Source organism: Alligator mississippiensis, chromosome 7, assembly GCF_030867095.1.
Source record: "Alligator mississippiensis isolate rAllMis1 chromosome 7, rAllMis1, whole genome shotgun sequence".
NCBI lineage: Eukaryota > Metazoa > Chordata > Crocodylia > Alligatoridae > Alligator > Alligator mississippiensis.
In genome coordinates, this window is record NC_081830.1 from 73,589,366 (window position 1) to 73,608,203 (window position 18,838).

The 18,838-nt window shown below is 42.4% G+C and overlaps 1 protein-coding gene across 9 annotated transcripts in view; it reads left to right on the forward strand.

The window, feature by feature from the left end:
• Window positions 1-18,838, forward strand: part of LOC102566757 (multiple epidermal growth factor-like domains protein 6) — a 314,615-nt gene that overhangs the window by 24,026 nt on the left and 271,751 nt on the right. For all 9 annotated transcript variants that reach the window (XR_009463516.1, XR_009463515.1, XM_059731124.1 and 6 more), the window contains exon 4: window positions 2,677-2,781. Coding sequence is in view for 7 of the 9 variants with exons in the window: in XM_059731124.1 (XP_059587107.1) it covers window positions 2,677-2,781 (105 nt within the window). In the remaining 2 variants the exon portion in view is untranslated. The remainder of the gene's footprint in view (window positions 1-2,676; window positions 2,782-18,838) is intronic.

An 18,838-nucleotide genomic window follows, 5' to 3' on the forward strand; every position in this document is an offset into this window, starting at 1 on the left:
ATGTTCATCTTGGAGTCCACTAGGACTCCAAGATCCCTTTCCACCTCTGTGCCACCCAGCAGGTCATTCCCTAGGCTGTAGGTGTGCTGGACATTTTTCCTCCCTAGGTGCAGCACTTTGCATTTCTCCTTGTTGAACTGCATCCTGTTGTTTTCTGCCCACTTGTCCAACCTATCCAGGTCTGCCTGCAGCTGTTCCCTGCCCTCTGGCGTGTCCACATCTCCCCATAGCTTTGTGTCACCTGCAAACTTGGACAGAGTACATTTGACTCCCTCGTCCAAGTCACTGATGAAGACATTAAAGAGTATCGGTCCAAGGACCGAGCCCTGCGGGACCCCACTGCCCACACCCTTCCAGGTTGAGACCGACCCATCTACCACGACTCTTTGGGTGCGACCCTCTAGCCAATTCGCCACCCACAGGACTGTGTAGTCATCCATGTCACAGCCTCTTAACTTGTTCACCAGTATGGGGTGGGATACAGCAACAGCTGTGGCAACAGCTCTTTTTACACAAAGGTAGCACCTGGGATTGCTGTATCAGTTGTCCCCTGCCTCATTTTACACTACTGCCTAGGTTAGTATATCAGAATCGGTCCCATTCAGAACATGTGTAAATAGATGCAGATTATCTGAAATAAACTTTGCTTGGTTATAATAGCATTGAATCTGGCCATATGTCAGCATCTGGCCATAGCAGTGCTTTTCAAGTGGTGTGCTGTGGCTAATTAATACGCTGCAATGATTAAATAGTCACAGGAGACTCTCACGTGTGTTGGCTGTGAGGGGGAGGAAGGGGGAGAATTAGCTGAGCAGAAGGAAATTCATCTACTGCACACGTGTTGGTTGTGGGGGTTGTGCAGTTCGAGCCTCTGAATGTCTGTGCCACGGCAGTGAGCTACAACGAGCTCATAAGTATGCCTAGGGCATAAGTATGCCATAACAGGTGTGCCATGGAAAATGTTTATTAATATAAGTGTCTTGGGCTGAAAAGGTTGGGAAACACTGCCGTATAGCACTGGCATCTTCTCTATGATGCTAGCACTCCCAAAACTTTGTCCAGTTTTGGGCCCCCCCACTTCAGGAGAGACATGCATAAGCTTGAGAGAGTCCAAATGAGAGCCACCCATATGATCAAAGGCCAAGAGGGCAAGCCTTACGAAGAAAAGCTGAGGGACTTGGGACTTTTTAGTCTGGAGAAGACCAGGCTCAGGGGGGACTTGGTGACAGCCTACAAGTATATAAGGGGGGTGCATCAGGATCTGGGAGAACAGTTGTTCACCAGGGCTCCCTAAGGGATGAAAAGGTCTAATGGCCACAAACTCCTGGAAGGCTGATTTTTAGACTGGACATAAGAAAAAACTTCTTTATAGTCCGTGCGCCCAGGGTTTGGAACAGACTTCCCCCTGAGGTGGTGCAAGCACCTACTCTGGACTCATTCAAAAGGTGTCTGGATCATTTGACCCCAGCAGACTTCCTGCCTATGGTAGGGGGGCTGGACTTGATGATCTCATGAGGTCCCTTCCAGCCCCTAATGTCTGTGAAATCTATTAAATCCATCACTGCACTCAGTTGGCCATGGTTGTCTTTCTCCATGTCAGTGCTCCCCATCTTGAATAGTTTTCTAGTATTACTAAAACTCATGCCCCCCCATGTTCTGAGGAATCATTCCTTTAATGCCAATTTTTAAAATCCAGATTGGATGTTTTTCTAAAAGATATGCTCTGGTTTGGTTTCAATGTGAATTCATTCAGGAAAGTCCCCTTGGCCTGTATTAGCCAGGAGATCAATATAGATGAATTATCTTTATTATGGCTGCTTGGTTTCTCAGTAACCATATTTTCTGTAGATGACTTTGGCCTCTGCTTGGTATGAAGGATACTAAAGAAAATAGTGTCTTGCACAGTACTGCTTGTTACACTCATTTTTCAAAGAAGTGTCCGAGAAGTACCCCATTTGCTTCATTGATTCTATTGTAGTCCTGGTACTATAAACACTATTAAAGACAAACTTTAAAATCTATAACTGAATCTAAAGCATAAAAGGAATTTAGTTAATTTAAACTGGAAATGTCAAATGCATTTCCTGAAAAAATAAAGGACTTACTGTGAATTTACGGTATCAGAGTAAGTGAATTGCCTTTATAATCAGTTATGTTCACAAACACAGCTGCTGTTTCTCATTCAGCTGGTTCTGTATTGCATGTTAGATGATGGGGATTCATCTATCTTTGGCTATTGAATGAACTTTTTAAATGCAGTACTCTGTTCCAATTGACTCTGCATTATGCTACAACAAGTCCTGTACCTTCCATCACACTTCCTGTGGACTGTTAGCATTTTCAATTTTGCCAGACTGCTTTCCACCCTCTAAACTACCTCCAAGTTAGACCATGCCACTTAGCAAACAAAGCTAAGGTCGTGTGTGTGTGTGTGTGAGATATTATTAGAGTGCTCTTCTGAACTAGGACATGATCTCAATATACTAGTTAGAATAAGCTTTATCATCAGACAATTCATTCTGTTCAATGAAAAAACCCTGATTCATATGATTGATTCAGAGGCGCCTGCTACATTCGAAATATGATGCTGGAAATGATTTTTCATGGAGTTCCACACTGAAGTTTCTTTTTTTCGTGTGTTGTTCTGTGTGTGTGTGGTGTTTATTCCTGGCTCAGTATTGTGCACTGTAGGTACTTGCTTCAATGGAGGGAAATGCTCTGAAGAAGGATCCCAGATGTGCCAATGTCCAGAGGGATTTCAGGGTCCTCGCTGCCAGTATGGTGAGTCCCATTTGTTTCATGTACAGTGTACACATGATCAACTGTATTATCCTTTTAGGTGTTCAGATGCGTGAATTCATCTCACATTTGGTAGACGTGGTCTCCAACGTGTTCTGGTTTTCAATTGGTTATGGCATAGCTTCATATATATTCATTTTTTAAAAATGCAGGCTTGATTGGTGGCTTGATTCCATCAGTTTGGGTGGAATATCAACCTTATCTTAACTCACTGCTAAGAGTACAGTAGAACTGTTTCCAGTGCTCACTTAATATATTGGATCTTTTTCACCAGCATTCTACATCAATTTGCCTCTCATCTGTTGTTTCATCCTTGCAAATAATGTGCACCCAAACTCAGTGGAGTTTGGAGTAAGTAATTAATGCCATAGACATGGGCATTAATGGGCTGTTGACATGATGCATCTGACAGAAGGAAGGCTTTTTTGGTGGGGGGGGGGGGGGTTGTGCAAAATATACTAGGGAACATAGCTTAGTATTCACTGCAACATTCCATAGAATACTAAAGTTAACAAAATAAAGGGCTCAAGGTTGTGCAATTTATGATGCCTCTGACTTCACTGTGGTATTTTTCCTTTTATTTGCTACTTTACAATCTAATAATCTTTAGTGAGTTTTTTTAATAGCTAGAAATATGAATTAGCATTCTGCTTTAGCTGTCACTATGTAAATGTCTGCAGAATTATGGAAACAATGTATTGTTGCTAAGTTTTCTTTAAGTCAGTCTCTCAGTAAGACTGATTTAGACAAAGGATTGTGTAAATACTATAATAATGGTTTCTGCTATATTTCAATCATTTAGGATTTAATCACATTGTGGTTCTACAGTAATAAAGCCTGAAACTTTAGATTGGTCTTTTTCTAGCCATGTGAAAGATAATAAGTTTTGATGGTCCTTTTTCACTAACAGATTTGGATAGGTGGCAGATAGAAGAATTCAGCTCTAGTTATGCTGAGGTAGGTTTGCAGTATCTCAGTGTAATTGTAGAAAAGCTAGTCCAAAGTCTTATTACCTCTCTGCATTCAGTAAAGAATGTTTATATTGGTTTCTGGTATCCAGATTGTAGCCATATTGGTCTAGAGGAGAAGGTAATTGGGACTACCTTTTATTAGACTAACAATATGGTTACCAATAAAATATATTGGGTTCTCGCATTTTAGTACACTTCTCCACTATCTTCTGAAGGTATCCTTAAGTGATGGTTCAAATTATTGCCATGCAGCATCATTACAACAGTTTGGGGCATGAGGGTGCAGTTATTCTTAGCTGGCTACATGCTCCTAGACACCACCTGAAAATATTGAAGTGCAAGTGAAGGAAAATTTAACGATCCTGTCACATTCCAACAGGACTTCATTTAAATGCAGCAGACTCAAAAGCTAAATTCCCAACTTGATCTGACTTGAGTCACCCTCGCTCCATAACTTTTGTTAGACTCTGACTTTTTCTTTGGCTGCAGTGGAGCTCATGTTACAGACTCAGCCTGGTGCAGTCTTATTATACTAGCATGAATTTCATTCTAACCAAAGAGTAGCAGTTATTTTAAGTGAAGGTAATGGGGCAATATGAGCAGTAAGTCAAATTCAGTGTTACTGAGAGAGGAATGCAAGTGTTTGCCTAATGCAGGGACAGAAAATTGCTTTCCCCCATTAAAACCCGGTCATATAGAGTCTCGTTACAAATGTTAAAAGTATTAAAAAAATGGAACATTTCAGTAATGTACAAATAACTTCATAATGTGTCTGCTGATAGCATAATTTCAGAATAATGGGTCAAATTCTACTTTCAAATCTTGCCTATGTTAAGATAATATGCATGGCTGTTTTTAATAGTTAATTCATACCTATGCTATGCCTTGCATAGAAGGGACTGGGTAGGGAAGAAAGGTGGAGGTGTAGCTTTCAATGTGAAGGAGCAGGACACCTCCTTGGAGGCTGACATCAGCTCCAAAGAAGAATGGCTTGAAACCCTCTGGGTCAAGCTGAAGGCAAGGGTGTGGTAAGAGAGACCTAACTGTAGGTGTATACTACAGACCACCAAGCCAGGGGGAGGAACTCAATTTAGAGTTTGCCCGAGAACTGACGGAGGCCACATGTGCATGGGACATGGTCATCATGGGCGACTTCAACTATCCAGACATCTCTTGGGAGGAACACTCTGCCAAGTCGGATTGGTCATGTTCCTTCCTGACCTGCATCAAAGAGCTCTTCCTGGCTCAGGAGGTTCATGGGCCAACCAGAGGTAACGCTGTCCTAGACTTGGTTCTGGCCTAAGGAGACTACGTGGTGACCAACTTAAATGTAGAGGGTAGCCTGGGCAATGGCAACCATGAAATCATTAGGTTCACTGTCCATCGCAAGACAGACAAATCAGATAGCAGGGTTGAAGTTTTGGACTTCAGAAATGCAAATTTCAACGAACTCAGGTCACTAGTAGAGGTAGCACTGTGGGGCCAGAGACCAAAGGTAAAAGGAGTGCCTGAAGAGTGGTCGTCCCTTAAGGACATGATTCTTGAAGCACAAAGGAAGTCCATTCCCATGCGGAGGAAAGGTACCAGAAGGGCTGGAAAGCCCTTTCGGCTAAACAGGGAAATCATGGTCCCCCTAAGAAAGGGGCATGCAAAAAATGTATGCTTGGGACAGGCTCCAAGGAGGACTATACAACAATGCCCTGCCCTTGTAGGGAACAGATTAGAAAGGTTAAGGTGGTGACTGAACTTAAATTGGCAACAAGAATCAAGGGCAACGTGAAGTCCTTCTTTAGGTATGTAGGAAATGAGAGGAAAACAAATGGGAGTGTAGGGCAAGTACTCAACTCAGGACAGCTGGTTACTGGCACTCAGGAGAAAACTGAACTCCTGAATGACTACTTTGCTTTGGTGTTTCATCTGGCCAAGGGAAAAATCATGCCAGTTCGGGTACAGAATGAGCAGGGCAGGAATGACCGTCCTCCCACTATTGCCGTAGAATTCGTGTGTGACCAATTAAAAAAAACTAGACATTTGTAAGTCAGCAGGACTGAATGAACTCCATCTGAGCACGCTGAAGGAGCTGGCTGAAGTCATTGCAGAACCCCTGATGAAACTTCCAAAATTCATGGAGCTCCGGGGAGGTCCCTGAGGATTGGAAGAGGGCCAGTGTTGTGCCCATCTTCAAGAAGGGGAAGAGGGAGGGCCCTGGTAACTATAGGTCAGTTAACCTAACTTTTATCCCAGGGAAAATCCTGGAAAAAGTCATTAAGGAGTCTATGTGTGATACACTTGCAGAAGGTAGGATTCTGAATGACAGCCAGCATGGCTTCATCATGGGCAAGTCTTGTACGATTAGGGAAGACAATGAGATGAGGTTGGTAACTCACCACATGGATAAGAGAGAGGAGGCTGACGTTGTATACCTTGACTTCCAAAAAGCCTTTGATCTGGTATCCTATTGTGTTCTTGTGAGAAAATTGGAGGATTGTGGGCTTAACTGCAAGACTGTTAGGTGAGTACAAAGCTGGCTGTGGGGTAGGATCCAGAGATTCCTAATGAACAGATATGTGTTGTTCTGGATGTTTGGTAACCCTAATACATGTTCAGACTGTTTCTCTCAGTAAAAATAGCCACTCCAGGAGAAAAATAACCTGGGAACAACCAGGGTTAAATTGCTTCCTGGAGAATTTCTTCTGGGACAGTGGATGTCTGTACATGCCATGGCTTCTCTTAGAAGAGAACATAATCCTTAAGCTTCTCCTCCTGCCCCCTGCAGGGAAATAGTGTGTCACTCACTGGACTCTGCCACTCCAGAATCCCCCCCTATGCAATCCCCACATTGTGCTGCAGAGAAATGCAGGCTGACCATAGGCAGTCTGGCTCAGCCGATCAGGGTGGCCCTAGGCACTGCTACTATCTGTCACCATCCAGACTAAGGAAGCCTGCAGAGCACACAGAGAAGTGTGTACAGGATCCTTTTCCCTGGCTGCAATATCAGCATGGCAAAGTCTCCACTTTTGGGGCTTTAGCATTCAAATGCCTCTATATGTGGCTGTGGGTAAGTACTCTCCAGGTAGAGAAAAAGCTGGGAGAATTCTCCCAAGTTATTTTTGTGTGTGTACACAGCCATACATGTCAGAAATCTGAACTAGATTTCAAAGCTCCAGCTCTAAAAGCATTGATTACCTTGAAATGCTTAAAGCATTAAGCCATTCCCTAGAGCAGAGAAGGCATGCAGCATTCTAGATGGGCAAATCGTGGGTACAAAGTGTGGAGGGACAAGGTCAGATTCGGAAACCAAAATGAGATTGTGTAGCGCCATTTCACAGGGAACTGACTGGAGACATTGTGAAAACAATACAAGTTGTCCTGCAATTTCCGCTCTGTACAGTTGGGTAGAGTTTTATCTTAGTGGTTTGTCTGCTTTCTATTGATTCCTTAGGGTTTGAATGGAATTTCAGTAGTCATCACTTTTTTCAGTGTTATACAATAGCTGCTATCTGTAGTCTGGCAGGATTGCATTTATAAATTAAATACTAGGTGGAGAAAAACCTCCATTCAAAAAGTTTTGGTCAATTCATCTGTCTAACTGAAGCCAGGGTAATTTTAAACTAAAAGGTCTAGTTAAACACTGCAGGCATCTCTTAGTTGCTGTACTGATGAGGTTTGTATCAGATTTGCTGCAGACAAAATAAAGTGTATTTTATTATGAAATTAATGGTTTTAGTTTCTATTTTTGCAGCTGACATTAGAACTCTGCCACCTTAAAGTAGTTTGAATGTACTGTGAGTGAATTATTTAATAGCAATATATTGTGGCTTTCAAATTGCCATTAAACCTATTCCATGCACTGCCCGACTCCAAATAAATTGTTTTCATTCCTATCCCTTCTGCCTTAGTTTCAAGTATCTCTAGTCCCAACCATGTTCTAGGGTTTTAATGGTTCTGTGAAGCAAATTAGGAAGAAGCCCAGTCAAAGCAACATCGGTGGATTAAACATGGGAGAAGATATTAATGGTTAAGAATATTAACCTGGCTTGTGGAGCCCATGCAATGATGGCTGTGCTTAATTGAAGATTTTGGATATTATCTGCCCTGGACTGGCATGGGGAAGATGCAGTTTCTATCCTGATAGACTACTGTGCATCAAGAGTTTTCTTCTTGGGAGGGGAATATAGGCAGCATTCTCTTTGCAGTTCTCCTGGGGTTCAAAAGTCTTATGCTGCAGCTGTGACACCGTGAAGTCCTGGTGGTGAAGTCTGACCACTGTGTACACTGAAATGAGTTGTGTATCGGCTGTAATCTCATGGCAACCAGTGCCTCTCATTTTCTGTTGCTATGCTGGCTTCCTGTGAGCCTCCCAGTAGAAGAGGAGTCCTGGGTACTTGACAGCAGTGCCACATAGTTCATGTGAGCAGGCTTCCTACAGAAGCTGGTAGAACTTCAATCTAAATCTACTTGAAAACTTAAAAGCATACAAACTTATGAAATGTACTTACCTCATTCTTTCATCTCCTTGCCAATCTTGTCTCTCTGCTTTTAGCATTTGATGATGGCAGCTGGATCCAAGTATTCATCTACATAGAGCTACCAATGACCTCCTGCTATGACAGCAATTCATAATAGAGGAAAGTTACAAAACAGGGTAATAGCTTCAGATTGGTTACTTTAGGGAATACTTTGCAGTGCATGTCTTTAAAACCAACTAATCTAGTCAGAGCTTTGTTTCCTCTTTTTCCCCCTAACCCCATCAGTTGCTGAGAACCTACAAATGCTATTAAGCTAAACAGAAACTATAGGTGTTCAGCCTCTCTGCAATACACTCTTAATGACTTGCTTTTCATCCTTGTCCCACAAAAAACCTTGTAACATGTCCTTGGGATGACTTCTGATAGCCCTAGATGCACATTACATATGTAACAGAGATGCTCCTTTGTAATTGGCATGATCTAGATCATGGGTTTCCAAACTGGTACGCATACCTCTGGGGTTATGCGAGACATCTCTGGGGGGCGTTAATTTTCATAATAATAATAATAATTGGCATTTATGAGGTTAAAATATAAAATGTATGCTGGTAGGGGTACAGAGGCATCTGGTAAATCCGAAAGAGGGTACACACAATAAGAAAATGTTTGGGAACCTCTGATCTTTCAGAGGTTTTGCATGTTTTGTTAACAAATTAATTGTATACTGAGGCTAGTCCATTCATAGCATCTATCTGCCAAGGAATGCTTATGCCTTATTACATGAGTTAATCTCTAAGGTGCTACCTTGACCGGCCTTCTGCCTATACTGTCATATCAGTTACAATCCACATAAGTTTGTGGAATTGAAAATAGAAATGTACTAGCTACTCATCCTGTATATTTCACTAGGTAGTTTTGCTAATTTTACTAACATGAGCAGCAATAAAAACGTTAAAGAGGAAAGATTTATGACTGGAGAGCCTAGGCTCTTCATATAACCATTGCAAGGATTCAGTAACAGATTGAACTGTCTCTTTCATTGCCAGTTGCCATTTGTCTTGTAATAATAGACTTATATCAATTATAGTGGAACCTTAGCTGCATTTTTTTGTTTAACTTGTGTGAAAGTTGAGGTCCTCAATTCTCCAAGGCTTAATGGGGAAGGAAAGACTTTTCTTATAACACAGAAATGAGACATAGTAGAGTCCTATGCTAGGAATGCACTCTGCTGCAGTGCAGGTTTCATTGTTATTCACTAGTGGTTTCTGGTAATCTCACACGAGGCTTGCTAGCCACCCAAAGTGGACACTGAAGTAAATTTGCTTCATTTAGCTTGTTTAGCTCTACTGAGAGAATAATAGGGTATAAAGCTTGTGAATCTGAACAAGAAGGACAGGCAGGGGAGAAGAGGAGGAGGAGGAGTTGCTCTTCATGTAAAAGAGCCATATGATTGAGCAGAGCTTCAGTATGAAACTGGAGATAGGCCTGTTGAAAGCTTCTGGGTCAGTCACAAGGGAGAACAATAAGGATGACATCATGGTGGGGATCTGCTATAGACCACCAGACTAGGAGGATGAGCTGGATGAGGCTTTCTTCAAACAGCTAGCAGAAGTTTTCAGATCACACGCTGGCCCTGGTTCTCACAGGAGATTTCAGTCACCCTGTCATCTGCTGGGAGGACAATACAGCAGTACACAGGTAATCCAGGAAGTTTTTGAAGAGTGTTGGAGACAACTTCCTGGAGGAAGTGTTGGAAAGCCAAAGAGGGGGCAGCTCTCCTTGATCTCCTCCTCACAAACAGGGAGGAATTGGTGGGGAATAGAAGAAGTAGATGCAAACTTGGGCAGCAGTGACCATGAGACGATTGAGTTCAGGATCCTGAGGGAAGGAAGGGAGGAAGGAGAGCAGCAGAGTAAGGGCCATGGACTTCAGAAAAGCAGACTTTGACTCCCTCAGGGGACTGATGGGCAGGATCCCCTGGAAGGCCAGTCATGGCGGGGAAAGAAGTCCACAAGAACTGTTTGTACTTTAAAGAAACTTTACTGAGGGTGCAGAAATGAACCATCCTGATGTGCGGGAAGACCTAGCAAGTGTAGGAGAAGACCAGCTTGGCTTAGTAAGGAACTCTTCAGTGAGCTAAAACACAAAAAACAAGCTTACAAGAAATAGAAACTTGGGCAAACAACTAGGGAGGAGTATAAGAGTATTGCTTGGGCATGCAGGGATGAAATCAGGAAGGCCAAGGAATACATTTCTGAGCACTTGGAAGAGAAGGTGGTGATTAGGAACAGTCAGCATGGATTCACCAAGGGCAGGTCATACTTGACCAGCCTTCTATAAGATGACTGGCTCTGTGGATGCAGGGAGAACAGTAAACGTGATATACCTTTAGCAAGGCTTTTGGTATGGTCTCCTACAAAGTTCTTGCGATTTCAATATCTTCATCAACGACCTGGAAGATGGATGGAGTGCACCCTCAGCAAGTTTGCAGATGACAACAAGCTGGAAGGAGTTGTAGATATTCTGGAGGGTAGGACTAGGATTCAGAGAGACCTTGATAAATTGGAGGGTTGGACCACAGGAAATCTCATGAAGTTCAATAAGGACTAGTGCAAAATCCTGCCCTTAGGACAGAACAATCCCATGCACCAGTACAAGCTGGGGACCAACTGGCTAAGCAGCAGCTCTGAGAAAAGGACCTGGGTTTAGAGTGGACAATAAGCTGAATATGAGACAACAGCGTGACCTTCTTGCACAAAAGGTTAACAGCATACTGGGCTGCATTAGTAGAAGTGTTGCCAGCAGATCAAGCAAAGTGATTATTCCTCTCTATGTAGTGCCGGTGAGGCCACATCTGGAGTAGTGTGTCCAGTTTTGCCCCACCCCCCCTCCACCCTTTTCCCCCACTACAGAAGAGATTGGACAAATTGGAGAGTGTTCGGTGTAGAACAGCAAAAATGTTTATGGTGCTGGGTATGTGGCGGATGAAGAGAAGCTAAGGGAATGGGGCTTATTTAGTCTCAAAAAAAGCAGACTGAGAGGGGATTTAATAGCAGCTTTCAACTACCTGAAGGGTAGTTACAAAGAGGATGGAGCTGGACTGTTCCCAGTGGTAGCAAATGACAGAACAGGGAGCAACGGTCTCAAGTTGCAGCAAGGGAAGCTTAGATTAGATATTAGAAAAAACTTTTTCTCATGAGAAGGGTAGTAGAGCACTGGAACAGGTTACCCAGAGAGGTTGTTGAACCTCCATCCTTGGAGGTATTTAAGACCAAGCTAGACAAATCCTTGGCTGGAATGATATTGTTGGGGATGGTCCTACTTTGAGCGGTGGGTTGAACTGGGTGACCTCCTGAGGTCCCTTCCAGCCTTAATTTTCTATGATTCTATGGTATGATTCACATTTCAAATTCTACAAAGTGAAGTGATTTTATATATTGAGGGGTCTTCTAAAGCAGTGTTTCTCAACCCGTGGGTCATGACCCAAAACTGGTATGCACGAATAAGATGAAAGGGTTGTGAACAAACTTTAAAAATGGATTTTCCTTTTTAAAGGAGTAAGACGTAGGAAACCATGGCTTTTCCCTTGCAGGCTGGAAGAGGTCCAGCCTGCAAGGAGCTGCTTGGGCCCCCCATGCCCCCCCCACCCCCTGCCCCACACACTGGGGTCTGGTGAGGGAGCGGGTCAGGAGTGAGGGGCACTGGGTCAGGACTGGCCGTTGATGTTTACAAATGGGTCCTGGTGCAAAAAAAAGGTTGAGAGCCACTGTCCTAAGGGCTCCATCACTGCACCCCAGGCCATGGTCAACAAATTTGTAAAGCATCTTTCACTCCCATTATTCACTGTTTAAATGTAAAACGTGTTGTAAAGGAATTGTATCTGTGTGTGTCGCACACAAATGCATAGTGAAGGAAAATGGTAACATCACAAAGGAGTTTTAAGAGGTTCCCTTGTTATTTTCAAGTTGAACATCTCTTCTTAAGCAGGCTATTTTTTCAATTTTCTATAAGTGGCAAGGATTGAGAGGCAGATGTTTAGAGAAAAAGAACTCCATCCTCTATCTTGATCAGCTCCTGATTCAGAATGCAGTTGTAGAGCCCTTAAAACAGGGTTGTTTTTTCAGCATTCACACATCCCAGTTTTACAGTATTGCTTAATATTACTCCCATATGGGACTGTGCAGTGAATGAAATTGTAAAATATTTACATGGCCTGTTTTTACTGGTTTGAGAAATATTTCTTCTACTATAGTCAGAGTAGGGGGTTGGATAGTTCTGTAGGTTGTGATAATTCTGGGGGGGGGGGAGGGGGGTGTTTTGTTTTTTAACCTTACCATTAACCAACTTGATGGATGACCTTGGCACTTCTATGCCTCGGTTTCTCCATCTATTAAAAGGAATACTTTGTAAAACACTTTGAGAGAGAAACAAGCAGTAGTACCATCACGTAGGCACAAAGCAATATAGGTGTTTTTTGTTGTTGTTTTTAATAACCAGAATCCATTACATGCATGACTAAAATTTTTACTGCTTCTCAGGGTAGAGTTAACTGTTGGATTCTGACCTGTCCCATCACTGGTAATGCCTTGCTTAGGCATCAAATGTATGTCAGAGTATTCTAATTAAATCTAGCTTGAAATGAAAATGTGCTAGTACTTTCTATGATGGCTAAGAGATCACAGAGTGTAACTGCTTAAATCTAGGTTCCTTTAAAAAAAGAAACATTTCATTGAAACTGCATGAAACCTGATGGAATCTTCTTGCAACCCTAAATATTCTCTCCCTAGGAAGCTTTGAAACGGATATATTGCACTTCCTTTTCCTCCACTAGATCTTTCTTCCTACAAAGAGTTATTTGATACAACTTGTAATGTATGCTCTGTCTGAGTCATTCCTGCTACTGAGAGACTGGGCAGTTTGCTCTTCTGTATTGAGGGTCTGGCTGCACAGTGCAGAGCAGGGAGTACAGGGGTATAAAGGACTGATGCAAACTTTCACTCTTTGTAGTTCCTTTAAAGCTGACAAATGCCCAGTTCTGTTGCAAGTGGCCCCCTTTAGAAGTAGAGGCATTGGATCAATTGTTAGTTGCAGAACCAGGTTACACATGTATGTATGGTAGTATCTTAATTTACAAAATGGGGGTGGGGGGAGGGAAGGCAGGCATTCCTATTACCAGATGCAAAAGCTTCAAGTACTAAATTAGGCGTCTTGGGTTCTTGTACTTTGTTTGTAGATGTGAAACCCTGACTTTTGCATAGCTCCAGCTGGGGCTGACAAATCAAAGTTAAGGGTATATGCGGTATCAGAAATTGTGCAGTAATTCTTAATATCTAGGAAGAAGAGCTATAAGAGTTTACAAGGCAATTTTTTATTCAGAATTTCTCTGACCCGGCACATGATTATCCTTTCAAGATTTTCTGTCCCACAGTAGTTCCCTATTTCAAAATTACTAGGCATGTATCAATGATGATATTAGCCATTCCATTAAATCAATGTACTGCCTAGTTGTGTGGATGGTCTACAGTTTGTTAGGTAATCCTTGAGTCCTTTTTAGGCTTTCTCTCCATGAAGTTTAAGGGTCTCTTTCCAGGCCACACTTCAGTTGCTCCAGCATTTATTTCATGCATCTTAAGGCTGTTCATTTGCCTGAGTTGCTGTATTACACACTGACCTCTGTTGGGTAGATGTTGATTTTAAGTCCTTGCACTCTACGGCTATGTACAGACACCTGGGGAGGTTATATTGGGTTAAAAAAGGCTGCCTTATTTTAAGATTAGCTCATCCTGATGTCAACCTTACATTTCTAGACCCAGTCTCAGTGACCAGAAAACAATCTAAACAATCTGTAACTGTACAGAAGTTCCATGCACACAACCTGGTTCAAAAATTGCAAAGCCCAGTTTAAGATGAACCTGGATTGATGTAGTATAAAACTTACTCAATTTTAGGTCAAACCGGTGGAAGGAACTTCTGTACATTTTTCCCTGCATAGCCCTGGGGCTGGGAAAACCCAGCTGCTGGCCACAGCCTGCTGTGCATTTTTTACACAACCCTCCTCCCCCTGCCCCCCCCCCCGGCTACTTTTTTGCCCCCTGGCTCCTTGCTCTCCCTCTCTGAACCAGCCAGCCCCTTCCCCCTGTTCCAGCTCTGGGTAAAGCTACTTCTATTAGTGTTTGCTGCTCCTAGAGCTGAGCAAATAGTTCTGCTGGGAGGAGGGGTGGGTGGTATGGGTGTATAGGTTTGCCCCAGGCGGGGAGGTCAGGGGGCTAAAAATAGCCCCTTGTCCGCTCAAGCCCCATCATGGACCCCCGCAAGTCCCCCTGATCCTGCCAGATACTCCCAGACCCCAGGAACAACCTGTGGGCTGTGCCTGCCCTCCCCTCCCCTCCCCTCCCCTCCATCCCTTGGTAGACCCTCAACTTCTTTTTTTTTCTTTTCTTTTCCTCTAGCCTGCTTGCCCCCACACTAGTTCCTTCCATCCCAAATTACCTGATATCAGCCAGCCATTTTGAATCAATTTGACCTTTCCCACATGCCCTCAGATGCCTGTACTTAGTCTAATTGAAGGTCCTGATGCTTAATTCTTTGCTTTAGTGTTATCCTAACAGGTAATGAGCTACAGTGCTAGACATCAGGAGGCGCCACTCCACAGTCAGTGTGGCTAGGATCTGGAACCAACTTGCAAGCGAAGTGGTGCTGGCTCCTACCCTGGGGGTCTTTAAGAGGAGTTAGACAAACACCTGGCCTGGGTCGTTTGACCCCAGTACTCTTTCCTGCCATGGCAGGGGGTCGGACTTGATGATCTGCTCAGGTCCCTTCCGACCCTACCAACTATAAAACTATAATGCTCATTACTATAATGTTATGCTAATAATGTCCAAATCAGTAGGTCTGGGCAAAACTTAGTATTGAAAATATCATTCCAGACTTTAGAGTAATTTTATTATTGTAAAATAATGCATCTTGCCAGTGCAACGTTTAGAGATCTATGAGGCTGTGATGGGAATGAATGTAAGGTGCTGTACTTCCTGTTTTCACACTTATTATGTGGCCCCACTGGACAATCTGAATACCAGCTCTAAACATTCACAATTAACACCACAGTCTGAATTATTAATCATTCAAGACTTCAGATTTTTTCCAGAAACTGAAACAGTTTCCAGGCCACAAATACAGCAAAATATTACAGCAGAATATTACTGCTATTATTATAGCAGAATATTACTATGAAAAACCTAGCAAAAAGGGAGAAATGTTCCCTTATACAGAGTTTATATTCAGATCCAAACTTCCGATGGTTTGGCAGTTGTAGGATTTGGCATCTTTACTGTGCACAGAAAGATGGACCTTTTTTTTCCCCCCTCTTGTCACTTTTTACATATGTTGGATTGAGATAGCTGTGGTGACGAGCATCTGCTTTATACCTTTGTCATAACGACAACACAGCTGCTGTACCTGAAGATGCAAATCCTTTTTCCAATTATTGGAATTTGGTGCTATCTTGAAATAAGCACAGTAGTTTTTAATCGCTTTAAAACCACAGTTGCAGCTGACACAGGTTGGCATGGATCATCACATCAGTGACCAAGGATGAATCTGGATATTCCTCTGTTGTTAAATCTGGCCTAACACTGAAGCTACAAGAGATGTTCCTGTTCATCTTGGAACATAGCGCACATTGCCACTGGTCATTAACAGAAATTTTAAAAGAACCAATTTTTATGTAATATCACAGCTGATTTAATAGGAAACGACTCTTTTCTAAAAGACTGAGGCATAAGCAAGCTGGTTAGTGGTCAAACATTGTAATTATTGGCACCTAATCAAGACTGAAGGAAGCAAAGATTTAAGAATCCCAGAAGTATTTCTTATTGGTAGAATCTGTTTTAACATTGCTGTAGGTTTTACAATGGATTTCAAACTATATTGAAGACTGTCCCAAATTATTGCTAACCACTTTAGATATCTTTATGTAACTCAAGTGAAGGCTATTGCTGGTTATTTTGACGGAAGAGACAATCCATTTTGTTCTGTCATCTCCCTGTGACCTTAGCTTAGCTTTCATTTATCACAAATAATTTCCTCCTTAAACTGCACTTGCTGTGGAATGGCAGTGTTAAGATGCCTATGTTACAGCTGACCTTCTAGAAGGGTCAAAGTGAAACTATGAATTGGGCAAGCATGTAAATTATTGCTGTCCAGGGAGTGAAGCATGCCAAGAATACCTGATTGGGCAGCCTGAGTTTGGGGATGAAATTGTGGTTGGTGTGCATCATGATTTTGTTAGCTTCTCCCTAATAGAAGAAAATAAAAATGTCTGCATCAGGAATGTGACTGAGCATGGGGAGAGGAGTGGGCAGGGGGGAGGGACAACATAAGCAAGGACAATGCTCTTGCTGAAAGTACTCTATGGTAATGATAAAGGTCCCTCATCTCGCATTCCTTATGCAGATCAAACTCCAATAGCTTATGTAAGGCCATAAGATCAAGGACCTCTCTCTCTGCTCATAAGATCAGGGACAACGAGAAGAGAAGAGTCTTGTTCTGCCACATTGCAGTAAATGAATTTTAGCTTCTCATCATTTTCAAGGGAAATAAGACATTGGCTCTTATAAACGTATTTTACAAACTAATGCTTAAAAACTTTATGGGGTATTGTATTTATTTTTTATCTATAAGAGGTAATCATAGTGAAGGAGACAGGGCTAGAAACTATGCTGACAGGAGTGATGTAAGAATTGAAGCAAAGGCTAACGCTGGGGACTTGGGAATTGAAGGATGGTAGGTGCTCAGTTATTTTAAATTCAGTGGGAATCAGGCCCCAAATTCCCCAATTTGACAATCCCAACCTATATGACTACCTCAGTGTCAGACAGAGCTAAAATTGGGACTTGAAGTTGATGGTTCCCTATCTGTTTCCATCTAGCAGACCATGCTGCTTCTGTTGAACGAAGTTTGTAATCTAAATTACTATTTCGTATTAAATTGGCTAGTATCACTCTTAGAATGCAGCAGCATGCTGCTATAGAACAACAGTAACAACAAGACAGGAGGAGGGCTTTAGAAAAATATTCAATCTAAAATAAGTTTGATCTTTTCTTGTTAATTAAAAATCAGCATCTTGTTCCATGGGAATGTCGCTGTCCCAGTCTGTGTATCCTCCTCGTCCTCCAAGGAATACCTGAGAGAGAATCCTTTGTAACTCCTTGGTCTCTGGGTGAGCTTTAACTGAATGCAGACTTTTTACCTCCGTGTAATCTTTGGCATAACATCAGCGCTTGTCAGCTTGCAGTTGTCAAGGCTAATGTGGTATCTTGATGTTGAAAGTCTGATCTTTTTTTATACTTCCATTAGTATCTCCTTTCATGACCTTTGAAATTGCTGTCTCCACATTCTCTGTTTTGGAGGGTGGTATTTCAAGGGTAGACTGAAGCTTTACAGGACTTAGAAATTCAATCTTACTCCTCCCAAAACTGCATTATTGTTACAGAAGATAAAAAATGCCACAACTCACTTTTTTTAGCACAAGTCCAGAAGGGGAATTTTATTAACTATCAGATTGTGGAACACAGCCATATACTGTGAACAGCATTCTGGGAGATGGCATCAAGGACACAGGAAGTCAGACTGTATGAGGTAGAAAGGCCACAAAGATCGTACTTATTTTTAAGGGGGAGGGAGGGAGAAAGTGAAAGAAGATAAAAATGTTTCAGTTAAACCACAGAAAGTTGTTCATGACAATGCATCCATGCAAAAACGATTGCTGCTACAGTTTTGCAAAGGTCAGCATTTTCTTCAATTAATGTGTGTCAAAATTATTTTCCATATCCCGTGGGTGTGAGCAGACTAGAAAATAAGGCCATAGATAAAGCCTTTCACTTTTGTGACAGTGAGTCCAATCAATGAAGGTCAGCAGTGATTGAAAGTTGATATTGCCTGATTGTTGGCTGGAGACCTTCTTATGCAATGAGTTATAGCCTTGGTTCAGTTTGGTAAATGGAAACTAAATGGGTTTCTCCAGGTCAGGTTTGAAAGATGTGTGGAAATGTGCTGCTGATCTTGGTTTAGTTGTTCTGTGGATATAAGGCAATTTGATGCCTTCCTCTGCCCATGTATTTTTCTGAGGAAAAGAACGTGGACTTAACTATGGAGTTACATCTTGATTAAGTGGACATTTTGGAGGCAGAACCGCTGATTTCAGTCGGGTTGAGACCACCTTTTTTTTATGCCCTCTTTTGCCCTACGTTATGGGTGTATATAGACATGCTCTGGGAGGAGGATGGGGTGCGCTTTAATTTGCAAGCTGTGCTAATTTAAAAACGCCCAAGTGTCATGTGTATCAGCCTCCCCATGCTGAAACACGGTGGCGGGACACTTTGAACTAAAGCTCTTCGAACGAGCTTCTGTTCAAAGTACCCTGCTGCCATTTTTCGGTGCAGGGATGCTAATACACGTGCTGCTGGAGCATGTTCATTTCTGTGCTCCAGCAGACTCAATTAATCGAGCATTTGGAGGGGAAGTCTTGATACATGTTAAGTTGGAAAAGCTTCCAACAGGGTGGACTGATTTAAATTAAAATGATTTATATATGCAAGCAGG